The 13,587-nt window shown below is 41.0% G+C and overlaps 1 protein-coding gene across 1 annotated transcript in view; it reads right to left on the reverse strand.

Annotated features, from left to right (window-relative positions):
• Positions 1 to 13,587, reverse strand: part of banp (BTG3 associated nuclear protein) — a 52,035-nt gene that overhangs the window by 21,062 nt on the left and 17,386 nt on the right. The window contains exon 11 of the mRNA XM_033635394.2: positions 13,458 to 13,502. Within this exon, the coding sequence (XP_033491285.1) occupies positions 13,458 to 13,502 (45 nt within the window). The remainder of the gene's footprint in view (positions 1 to 13,457; positions 13,503 to 13,587) is intronic.

A 13,587-nucleotide genomic window follows, 5' to 3' on the forward strand; every position in this document is an offset into this window, starting at 1 on the left:
GTCAGTGCCGCACTAATCGTACTGAAAATGCATGACAACACTTATCAACACCTAATTTATTTCCATCATAATGCAGTATTATTACAAAGTGTACTGCCAATAAACACAATGAATCCTATTCTCAGAATGTGATCTGTGAGAAAATGCCGCACTTCTGAGGACAGAAATATGCATCACAACTGCAGTATGGAACAGGCTGTTCAGAACATTGCAGAACATCAAACACAGAGAAAACCAGCCTTATAACAAAACTAAATCAACTCATGATATTAAGTTGTTCTCGTTTATGAGAACCAGCATGAGCTTTGAGAGGAGTACTCACATTATTTATTTACAGAAAACTAATAAAAAGATCAGTCTCAGAACCCATCAGCTATCAGTCTGACGACGATAAGCCTCTGGGGACGAGGACCAATATTTCGGCTGATCTGGTGTAGCCAGCAGATATCCAGGCCAACATTTTCTCTTCCATGCACTGGTCATTTTGGCTCATCTTTATAAACAGATATCTACATAAGAATGCAGATACATTTTTTAAAAGAGCTACTATGAAGCTAACTCGTCATCTGACAACAGCCGATGTGTTCAAAATGATTGATACACCATGTAAGTAATTAAATCTAATACCCATACCCATCCATAATGGAGGGATAAAGAAATCAGTGTAGGGAATTACTAAACAGCTTCCATTATGAGGCCTCTAAGGCCCAATTTAGACTCATCGTCTCAAAGCAACTTGACATCTTAATTTTGAGATTTTGCCCAGTAAATGAGTGATGCTTCTTGCATTCAGATTGTGGCCAGACACAACTCACATGACATCACACATAACTGAGATCTGATAGAAAATGTGTGAGGCAGGCCACCTCAGAATGTGGATTCTGATAATGACTCTCAGTGGGACAAATACTGCAGAGAAACACAAAATAGGCAAGGTGTGGACAACGTTGGACAACATGCACATAAATTAAGAGACCCTAATGGAGCCACGGAGTGAGAAAACATCTGTGCAGGGCTGTTAAAAAATCAAAACCAGAGAGTGTGACAATTCTTTATTTATGTAATGGACATTAATGCGGCCAAGACTGGACCTGAGAGTGTGAACATCTGACGGTTAATGTGACCTGGCTTGATTGGATGTGGCAGGTGGCCTTTAAAAGACAGGTGTAACCGCAGCTACATTGCACAGGGAAGATGGGAAAATGAGAGAGTGAAAGAGGAAGGAGAGGAAAACTGCCCCAGAGAAAGACGAAAGAGAGAGCTCATGTGATGAATTGTGCATGCTAGGTTATACTAACATAGCCTCAGCATTATTCAGCCAGATTACAAAAACAGTGACATCATACTTAGCCCATTTGATGTAGGCCTCTCTGTAAACACACACATCAGACATTTAAGAAAGCACACATCAGGATTAAGCCTGTTCTGTTTTGTCTTTGTCTGAGGTTCTTAACAAATTCTGGTCCAAGATACACTACACCAATCATGATAAAGACATATTATGTCTTCTGTATGCAACCATATCTGGTCGAAGTGATTTATCTCCTTGAATAAGTGCTATCACTAATATTGTACTTGTTCGGGCCCTGCTTCCCTCGGGTGTCTTTATGTGCTTTCTGGGGTTCTTCAGATTTAAGAGCTGACCTAAAAGTCGCTCACCCTCAGCTCCATGAGACTATGAGAATATACTGTGACATGCAAAAGTCTGGCCACCCCTGGTCAAAATTTCTTTTACTGTGTTAAGTGAGTAGAAGATGGACTGATCTCCAAGAGGCAGGAAGTTTAAGATGAAACAATGCTTTTCGACATTTCAAGCAAGGATGGAGTAATATTTTTGTTTGGTACAATTGTAGAGTGGGAAAAAAGGAACACCATGCAGTCTGGTCAACCCTAGACATAAAGCTCTCAGGCAACTTTTCACAGAGTCTCAGACCTTAATTAGCTTGTTAGGGCTATGGCTTGTTCACAATCATCACCAGGAAAGGCCAGGTGATGCATATACGCTGACTCCTAAAACCTTGTCTCAACAATCAGCAGCCATGGGCTCCTCTAAATAGCTGCCTACCACTCTGAAAATTAAAACAACTGATGCCCACAAAGCAGGAGAAGACTATAAGAAGATAGTTAAGTGTTTTCAGGTTGTTGCTGTTTCCTCAGTTCGTAATGTAAATAAGAAATGGCAGTTAACAGGAACTGTGGAGGTCAAGTTGAGGTCTGAAAAACTATGAAAACTTCCCAAGAAAGCTGCTCGTAGGATTGCTTGTTTGACTGCAAAAGACCTGCAGGAAGATTTATCAGACTCTGGAGTGGTGATGCACTGTTCTACTGTGCAGCTACACCTGCACAATTATGATCTTAATGGAAAAGTCATCCGAAAAAACTTTTCTGTGTCCTCACCACAGAATTCAGCATCAGGAGTTTGCAAAGGAAGATCTAAACAAGCCTGATAGTTTTTGAAAACAAGTCCTGTGGACTGATGAAGTTAAAATAGACATGTTTAGACGCAGTGAGCAAAGGAATGTTTGCGGAAAAAAAAGGTGCAGAATTTCATAAAAAGATGCAAATTCTGGAGGGAAACATCACACGACCTGTAAAAGAGCTAAGAGATGAAGAGAGAATGGCTTCCACAACAGGACAATGACCCTAAAAACACCCCAAAATCCACAATGGACTACCTCAAGAGGTGCAAGCTGCAAGTTTTGTCACCGACCTCACAATACCCCGACCTAAACAAAATTGGAAATCTGTGGATAGACCTCAAAACAGCAGCGTATGCAAGACAGTTCCAAGAATCTTACAGAGCTAGAAGACTTTTGCAAGGAAGAATGGGTGAAAATCCCCCAAAGAAGAACTGAAATACCAAAAGCATTTAGAGGCTGTGGTACTTGCCAAAGGGGGTGCTACTAAGTATTGATTATGCAGGGTGCCCAGAATTTCGCTTCAGGTGATTTTGTTATTTTGAATGTGTAAAAGAAGATAGTGAAGAAATGTGTCATCATTAACATTTTGCCTTTTGGAAATCAGGTCATCTTTAATTTGCTTAGCTTATTCACAGCTAATTGTCCAACACACATTGCAGTAATAAACAACTTAGAAACACCTCCGTAAAGAGCAAAATAACTCTCTCCTCAGTTTGTTTCACCTCAAAAACGCCTTTGTCTGGCCTGCCCAGCATCTTGGCTTTCCCCGTAGCTGAAGTTGCACCAGTGAAGCTGCTCTCCACCACTTAATACATTAAAACAAGAGCATGCCACCTCCCCTTTATTTTTTTATTGCTATACAGGCAAGAGTCTGTACTATGATTTCATATGAATTAATTAATTAAAGGGGCAAAAAGCGAAATCGTTTCACCACTAGGTTTGCTGTTGTGCACTGCCTGTAGACCAAAACGAAGTGTGTCATGAGCCACACCTCCCTCTACCTCTGCTCTCCACCCCCCCCACCCCCCACTCGCCTCGTCTAAACTTAGTTTAGCAGTTAGCCATGTCTTTCACTCTCTCTCTGTCTCTGCTGTGTTTAGCTATTCCCCTGCCTACTTCAATGATGATGGTACCTGTAATAAATTTAATATATTTGCTGAGATGGAGGCGAGGCTCAGTGACTAGAAGAGCTGGTAGAAGCGCTCCATAGCTGTAAGTTACTCCAGTAGCCGGTGGCAGCCGACACGGCTAGAGCCATCGCCGGATCCCGGTTAGTGCCAACACTGGGAGCTAACGCTAACGTTCCTACTCTTCTCTGTGAGTGAGAGCGATGTTTTAGCCTGGCTACATTTTGCAATGCTAACTGCAAATGTTAGCTGGGCTGCCGGGCTACTCACCTAACACAACCGTAACACCTGACCCATTGCTGGGACCGAGCCGCTAATAATTCAAGCTCCAGACGTTAACCCATGCTACGATTGTAACATTAAATTTAATTGAATCGACATAGCGACATGTGCCTAACGTTACTGTAACACTAATTAAAACAGACAATTGACTTTATGTTGTTACTTAACGTTACCTGTCCAGGAGAAGAAGAGCTAAATCTGAGTCAAATTGTAGTCCCTTTAGCTCTGGCAGTGCTCTCCACCTTAGAAATGCAAGGCCAATGTTAATCCAGGTTCTGTCCCTTTCTTTATCTGACAACTTCTTCGCCAACGACCGTTGTTTCTTTAGAGGTAATGTCGGATCCTGGGGCCTGTATCACGAAGTGAGATCAACCTTTCCTGGGTTACCCAGACCTATCCTGGGTTGACTAACCCTAACAATGGCAATCAGGATAATCGGTATCACGACGCTGGATATCAACTCGGTAACTCAACCCAGGGTTGCTTTATCAAGAGCCGTGAACGCGCACGCAGCGGACCAATCACAATCATGAGAGAAGCGCAGCGTCACTGAATGTCCTCACAGAGCGCCATGTGTGAGGGAAAAAAAGTATTTATAGTGAGGATCAGAGATTAATTCTACTAAAATATGAGGAGGAGAAAAGCAACATTAGAGAAAAGGCCAACACCGTGGCAGCTGCAGGAGGAGGAAACATGCGTGGCAACGCATAACGGGATGAATAATGTTTAGTTTTAGTTTAGATTAGTTTATTTGCACATAATGTTAAAAACAGACAGTATAAAATTTACAAGATTAAAAAAAGAAAAGTGCCGGAGAGGTTAGAAGCCACTAAAAGCTTATCAAAGAAATTCCCCTGTCAAAACATCAATGAAATCACATAATAGAGACGAAAAAAAAAAAAAAAAACGGGTCAGGAAAGAAGAAATAGAGGAGGAGAGAGGGAAAAATCAAGACAAAACAATGTAGCAAATAAAATTATGTGTAGGTTAAATTACTCATCACTGGTTCAAGTAGCTACAGTACCTGTACCTGTACATCTGACACTGATCACACCCTTGAATCCCATGAAATCAATGCTGCGCAGATGAATTGCGTGTATTACAATTATTGTCTAACATCATTGCGTCTGATAAATTGGTCTTCTTTGTCATAACATTATATATGCTACAATAAAGCTTAAAGCTGACGTCACAATTAAATCATATCAACACCAAACTGATAGTCTAAATACAATCATCCTGATATTGAGCTGTGTTAGAAATTAACAGCTGCGCAAAAATATACCTAGTCTCCCTCTTTAAAAAACAAAAAGGAAAATCCCTCAAACACCATTAAGTGTAGACATGATAGGCTACTTTCCACATTTCCAGCAGCAAAGCTGTCAGTTAGGCCCATTATCTTTAACAGGGTTCATTTCCTCCAACAAAACAAAATGTTGGCACTAATTAATGGCGCTATTAAGTGTCCGCAAATGATCAGTTTCTTTCTTATGAAGGGGTGGGATGAAATTTCAACTTCTTTCCACTCCTTTTTGAACAATCTTTTCATTGTCTGTTGTTGTTGCTTTCTTTTCTTTTTTTAATGTTCAAAATAAACTTTCAAATCAAAATCAATCAAATTAATTAAACTTTCCGTCATGTCTGGGCTGCATTTCTGTCAGCGGAGTCATTTTTTTCCGAACAGCTGATTGGCCGGTGGGTGGTGCTTTTTATAGGATCAGAATCAACCCTGAACTTACCCTGCTCCGGAGCAGGATAGCCGTTCATAGTAAGTTACCATGGTGATCTACCCCGATAAGAACTGAACCGGCTTTGTGAGACCGAAAACCCAGGGTTAACCCTGAAGTTACCTCGCTAAGACATTAATCCTGCTTCGTGATACAGGCCCCAGGTCGTCTTCAAGTGAACGTTTCGTTCCAATCTCCGCCATTTCGCTTCAAAAATACGCGCTGCCATTGCTCACTGGCTGTAGCCTTTTATAGGGAGGGAGGGCCAAGGGCTCCGAGAGGAGGGAGGAGGCAGCGATTCACATGAACGTACATGAATGCGCAGCCAGACCGGCTTGGAAACAAGGGGCTGGAGATCAACACAGAGAGAGGGTGTGTGACGTCATGCTATACTCCAGATGAAATTACACCTCTAGTTCTTCACATAGTGATTTTTTAATTCCTTCAATCTAGAAATGATGAATTTCTGCTTATTGCCCCTTTAAATACTGCAATTAACTTTTAAAATCAAAAGACTAGAAACCATGTATGTTTTAACAGTATGTGAATTGTGGGTGAAATATTACAGTTTGCAAACACTGGGCACTATGCCGGCAAAAATATTCCACAATGGGTTACCATGAGCAACCGCAGATGGATACAATCCGACTGGTTTAAAAACTTGGTTATGGAAGCTTTTGGCTTTAAGGTTGAAGGGAAAAGAGACCTGCACAAGAGCCACATGGTATGCAGGTAAGTTCATCTTGTTTATTTAATTATTGATCTCAACAAATACAGTATGCTATGTTCTGAAAGTATCAAATACTCACATGGTGAGAAAAATAAATCATATAGAAATCAGAAATTTGTATAGTCGCTAATTTTTTGTTGTTGTTGAATCATTGCCCTCTAAATCGTAATCGAATCAAATTATGAGGTGCCTGGAGATTCCCTTCCCTAACTGCATGTGTGTGTGAAAAGCTTGACCTGCATCATGAAGTTTAAGGAATAAGTCACTGTGTGTTTGTTTTGGCCATGCACTCATATCATTTTACAGACCCAATCAAAGTATGAGCTAAAAAGAAGGGGAAAATAAAAGAGCTTTTTATTGGACTAGGCTCCCAGACACTGCCAAGGGAATCGTGGCCTTTGTGCAGCTTTTTGTTCTCGCATCCTTTGGTGTCTGCAGGAAACTAAAGCCTGTGCATATCCCACACTGCAGTTTCATTCAAACAGTCTTCCCTGTACCCGACAGAACGGCTAAACGTGATAAAGCTGTTCGTGTACTCTGTGAACCATTGTGAATAGCTGCTAGACATGTGTGTCGTGGTGCAAAATCTAAACCAAATTTTGGCCCAAACTTCCAAGATCCTAGAGAGAGAGAGAGAGAGGGAGACAGAGGAATGCTGCTGTCAGGCTCAGCAAGCGGGTCATTCGAGGACACGAGAAGGCGTGTGCGTTTATGAGTGTGTGAGAGAGAAGCAGCGTGGGGATGTGTGGTGACTACCTCAATGAATTGAAAACACACACAGAGCTAAACAGCCAATAAAACAATACAAACAACAACAAAAAAAACCTCATAGAAAGCAGATGCATTCACACATCATCAATGTGAGCACACACAGATAGCTAATGATGCTTTTAACCAATGAGCGAACTGGATGATTTAAATCTTAATCAGACTATAAAATATAGACCCGAGCAGTGGAAAGCTCATGTTTCCAGGTGGTGGGTGGCATGTGACAACTCCTTCACCCCAAATTCTGACATATTAGATAGAAAGGATGATTACGGTCTTAGTTTCCAAGTGCATGGCTGGATATCCAGTAATTCCCAGGTAATTAATGATACTGTAATTACATTATTACACACTGCATTCAAACAAAGTAAAGCATTACTTTACTGAGTGAACAAATAGGCTGTTACTTGTATTACACTCTTAAGCCTCTTAAGTCTCTTCATTGGCATAATATTGATGGAAAAATCTCCTTCGTCTTATTCTGACTTCAGTTCATGCCAGAAATTTCTGAATTATGAGTAGAGTGCATGTGACTGAGCCAACAAAGTGGCAAATATAACTCAGAAAGTCTGAATTTAAGACTGCAGATTCTATTTTTGACTATTTTTACTACAAACCTTGGAAGTTAGCAGTAATGTGGTCTTACTGGGTTTTCAAACTCAAGCTGCTACGTTGGTGGAGGCCTGTCGTTAAAGGTACCGATGAGACGATTAAATACAACTGGTCTGAGAAATAGTTCCATGAGTTTTCAAGCTTATCTGATGCCAAAATGCTGCACAGTGGTTTATAATACTATGAGGGAGAATTTTACAACTATGGAAAGGCATCACGGTGACAATTATTTAATGGTCTGTTTCGACAATGGCAAGGTAGGCCAACATAGCGATACAGCCGTACATTATTAAACACACACTTCCAAAGAATTTGCAAATAAACAATTGCTCGTGCCTGCTGACTTCCCTGGTACATTTTCATTAGACCATCCTGTCAGCTGCATATGCCAATAGACTTAACAGCTATAAGCTATCAATCAGTAACACAGACTGTAAAAATAATGGACATAGCTCCAGTTTTGAAGCCTCGACTTCTGCATTCCAGCCATCGCCATCTTGTTTTTTGGTACTCAAAGCTGCCTGCTCTTAAATAAGCATATCTTTAAGCCTTAATAAAATGTACACAGGTCAGTTTTATAAACTGTTCCGCTTGTACAGTTGTCAAAAATGCTGAAATTAGCTACAGAGACCAAAACCATCTTTTGTACTAGGCTATAGACATATCAATTTCTGCTGTAAAGTTAGGCAGTTTAATATGGGGGGGGGGGGGGGGGTCTCTGAGGTTCGCCTGGCTTCAGAAAGCCAGCCTCAAGCGGCCATTTAAAGAACAGCAGTTTTTGGCACTTCCATGTTGGCTTCATTTTTCAGCCCTGGGGGGTTGCTGCTTGATGAGTAGTGACTGTCACCAGCGTCATTTACCACACTGCACTGACAGTGAATATTAATGCATCTTATGTGCCTCGAATCTAGGTGTGCAATCACTGATTAACCACACAACAGCTTTTTGGCATTTTCCAGTTTCTCTCTATGTGACAGTGTGTTTCTTTCCCCCAAAAGGGGGTGTGGTGATGACCCAATGCCGATCTAGTCTGTATGTATCATGTGATACCATTAACATTTCAATGGTTTAACATATTTTGTGCGACATTAGATATGTTTGGGGATTTTCCTGAACATATTAAACAAAAAAAAACAGCCAAAACGAAATATTTTTAAAGGTTTTACGAAACATTCTGTTAATTCCAAACCTTTTTCCAGGCCTGGAAAACAGTTTTTCTCATTAAATAACTTTTCCAGGAATTTCATGACTGTGGGAACCATGACTATAACAAGGGGTCGCACGGCACAGTGTGTGTGTGGGGGGGGGTCAAGCAGGGCTTTTGTCTGTTTGATCACAGGCTTATCCATTAACATTTAGTGGCCCAATTAATGCAAAGACCACAATTGTTTTAGGGCATAACGCAAAAATAATGTAATCACAGTGTAGCTTCTTCTCTTCGGGGGTCGTGTGGAATTCATTGCCTTAAAAAAATAATAATAATGTGTAATTTTCCTGTAATGACCACAAGAGTGAAAATATATAGCCTCCATTCAACTTTTAGAAGGACAAAACCTCCGTTGGCTGTTACATAAAAACACCTGTCCTGACAGTATAACACAAAACAGTTTAACCACCAGATGGGCAGCGTGAGAAACAACTTCCTTCCCTAAAGCCTTGCTGCTAGACAAACATGATGAAATCATGAATGTGAAATTACGTGTTGGTCTGCAGGCGTCCTTATGTGCCCTGCAATGGTCATACACGGGCCAGCTCTGCTTTGATCCACACTCGCTTGGATCTCAGAGAAAAGAACAGAGAAACAGGAAGGGCCCTCGGTCCAAAACATCCAAGACAGAGATGGAGGAGGGGAGCGGGATGGACAAAGACATACACACTGGCAGGAAGACAAAAGACATCTGACTGTGTGTTGCTAGGGCTGTGTATATGTTTCTAATTAGTATATCATCATCATGATATCCAACTGTATGGTAGATTGGGATGTTTTTGAATGCCAAAAAAAGGAAGTTACCATGGATATATTATGTTATTATACACACTGGGAAGCTGTGGCTCAGGAGGTAGAGCGGAGTGTCCACTAATCAGAAGATCGGTGGTTCGATCAGCTCCTCCAGTTCACATGTCGAAGTATCCTTCGGCAAGATGTTCCTGATGGCTGTGCCACCAGTGTGTGAGTGCGTGTGAGTGGTACCCTGAGTAGCAGGTGGCACCTTGTATGGTAGGTTCATGGCCACCTGTGTATAAATGTGTGTGTGAATGGGTGAACTTGATATATAGTGGAAAAGCACTTTAGCACTTTGAGTGGTCAAAAGAAAGGTGGAAGTAAATTTACCATTTACCTGAATTCATTACAGTCTGAAAGTGCTGAAAGATCATGTTTTAAATATGCTGAGCTGTTACAAGATGCTGTATTTTGAATAAAGATGAAGACTGGATGACAACCAGGAGTTGGATCATTTTAGGTGAGTGCTCTCCAGCGCACATGGATAAAGCTTTAACTGACTACATTATCATGAGCAAAACTAGGGTGGTCGGTGACTCCCGAAATCAGAATGAATACATTTTTAGTTGAAGGTTCCCTGCAGAGTTTCAGACCTCCAGTAGCGCAATGAATCTGTTTTTCTAAGTGTGAGTCCCTGGTTTGTTCATTCTGTGTGTGTGTGTGTGTGTGCCTGAGGACAAACACGAGTGATGCAGTGCAGATCCTTGCCAATGTTTTCACACTATTCCACTGATCTACAGGTGACGGTAACGCCAAGATATGCAGCAAAGCAAAGCTAGTAAACATGGATGTAAACAATGCTAGATTTAACACACAAAAATCTGCATTGTAAATGTTTTATGAGGAGGAAATACATTCAACACATTTGTCAGAGCTCAACCATACACACAATGCGTTTTAATGATAAACATTGAATGTAAACTTTTGTTTGTTTACAAGAAAACCCCAAAGAACTTACTAAACAGATAGCTTATATTTCTTATAGTGCAACACAAGTATCCAAACAGTTTGATTCGTTCTGTGTATACTTTCACCATCTTTCTCTTTCTATGAGTCTTATCTAGACGTCCTCAAAGTAAAGGGGAAGATAGGCAAAGGTGTACTGTTTGTTTGCCAGGTAAATGTGGCCATCATGAATGCTGCATCGTCCCCCCCTATAAAATTTTCAGCAAAATATTCCTAACACACACACACACACATCAGGATTGTCACACTTGCCGCAATCGCGCAATAAAGGGTATGAATGTGACATCACCATACACAGAAGTCACCATGGTTCACTATCCTGAACGTCAAAAACGCAAATATTCAGCATCTGCCAGGTGCAGTCACATGGAAAAACACTGAAAACATGGCTAAAATGCTAAGGAGCTGCTGTGCAATCACTGCGCAAACAGATCCAGCAAAAAAAAAAGTAAGGTGCATGGGGTGTTTTTTCAGAACCAACATTTAAGGTTGTAATGCATGAAGAGAAGCAAAAATAAAGTATCACTGCAGTTCAGTGAGATAATTCAGATCCTGATACTACAAAACCCAAAACCAGTGAAGTTGGCACGTTATGTAAATCGTAGATAAAAACAGAATACAATGATTTGCAAATCCTTTTCAACCTATATTCAATTGAATACACTGCAAAGACAAGTTACTTAATGTTCGAACAGGTAAACTTTGTAATTTTTTGCAAATATTAGCTCATTTGGAATTTGATGCCTGCAACATGTTTCAAAAAAGCTGGCACAAGTGGCAAAAAAGACTGAGAAAGTTGAGGAATGCTCATCAAACACTTATTTGGAACATCCCACAGGTGAACGGGCTAATTGGGAACAGGTGGGTGCCATGATTGGGTATAAAAGCAGCTTCCCTGAAATGCTCAGTCATTCACAAACAAGGATGGGGCGAGGGTCACCACTTAGTGAACAAATGTGTGAGCTGATTGTCGAACAGTTTAAGAACAACATTCCTCAACGAGCTATTGCAAGAAATTTAGGGATTTCATCATCTACGGTCCGTAATATCGTCAAAAGGTTCAGAGAATCTGGAGAAATCACTGCACGTAAGCGACAAGGCCGAAAACCAACACTGAATGCCCGTGACCTTCGATCCCTCAGGTGGTACTGCATCAAAAACCGACATCAGTGTGTAAAGGACATCACCACATGGGCTCAGGAACACTTCAGAAAACCACTGTCAGTAACTACAGTTCGTCGCTACATCTGCAAGTGCAAGTTAAAACTCTACAATGCAAAGCGAAAGCCATTCATCAACAGCACCCAGAAACGCCGCCGGCTTTGCTGGGCCCGAGCTCATCTAAGATGGACTGATGCAAAGTGGAAAAGTGTTCTGTGGTCTGACGAGTCCACATTTCAAATTGTTTTTGGAAACTGTGGACTTCGTGTCCTCCGGACCAAAGAGGAAAAGAACCATCCGGACTGTTATAGGCGCAAAGTTCAAAAGCCAGCATCTGTGATGGTATGGGGGTGTATTAGTGCCCAAGGCATGGGCAACTTACACATATGTGAAGGCACCATTAATGCTGAAAGGTACATACAGGTTTTGGAGCAACATATGTTGCCATCCAAGCAACGTCTTTTTCATGGACGCCCCTGCTTATTTCAGCAAGACAATGCCAAGCCACATTCTGCACGTGTTACAACAGCATGGCTCCATAGTAAAAGAGTGCGGGTACTAGACTGGCCTGCCTGTAGTCCAGACCTGTCTCCCATTGAGAATATGTGTCGCATTATGAAGCGTAAAATACGACAACGGAGACCCCGGACTGTTGAACAACTTAAGCTGTACATCAAGCAAGAATGGGAAAGAGTTCCACCTGAAAAGCTTCAAAAATTGGTCTCCTCAGTTCCCAAACGTTTACTGAGTGTCGTTAAAAGGAAAGGCGATGTAACACAGTGGTAAAAAGGCCCCTGTGCCAACTTTTTTGCAATGTGTTGCTGCCTTTAAATTCTAAGTTAATGATTATTTGCAAAAAAAAAATAAAGTTTCTCAGTTTGAACATTAAACATCTTGTCTTTGCAGTGTATTCAATTGAATATAAGTTGAAAAGGATTTGCAAATCATTGTATTCTGTTTTTATCTACGATTTACATAACGTGCCAACTTCACTGGTTTTGGGTTTTGTAAAACATTAACACGTAACAGCCATTTTGTGTCTCATGTTACATTTTTGAGATAGAACCAGCCTAATGTCATTGATAGAGAGTTTTGGTTGGGAAAGGGCAATGAATCAGAAGAACAAAGAGCCTGCTCAGACAGCCCTGTTGGTACAGGGTCATCAGACACATGGATCACTTGTGAAAGATCTGATGAGGACCACTGCATAAAGACTGAGATTGTTTGGTGTAGGTACAGAGATCAATGCAGTGCTTGGTAGATATATTATTAGATACGGCTTGGCATCATGGTATGGTGCAAATTGGTAAAACTAGGAATGAAAGTGACTGGGATGACAGAACTTGCATCCCTCCAAAACACCTTTGACAAAACTAAACTAAAACATGCTGTCTAAGTCATGTGATAACTTGCTGTTCACTGTATATTGTTTGTCCTGTGGTATGTCTTGTAACATATTGCATGTCATGCAGAAGACAAATTTCCTTTGAGACAATAAAATTATCTTATCTTAACCGATCTCATCTTATCTTAAAGCTTAACACAAAACCCAGCATATCCACCATGACTGTTATCCAGCTTTTGTTTTTTAAGCAGTGACGCAAATATATGGTTTATCATCTACAGCGTGGCTTAATGAGCTTATTCCCATTTAGTTCTTACCTGTCCATCCTGACCAACATGCACCTGGTGGATCTGGAGATTTCCCTGAAATATAGAAGTGACATGTTATGTCAAAAGCCTGATGCCATATTTTACACACACACTTATTAAGCTGTTATAACCAGCAAAC

Source organism: Epinephelus lanceolatus, chromosome 5 (genome assembly GCF_041903045.1).
Source record: "Epinephelus lanceolatus isolate andai-2023 chromosome 5, ASM4190304v1, whole genome shotgun sequence".
In the NCBI taxonomy this organism is placed as follows: domain Eukaryota; kingdom Metazoa; phylum Chordata; class Actinopteri; order Perciformes; family Serranidae; genus Epinephelus; species Epinephelus lanceolatus.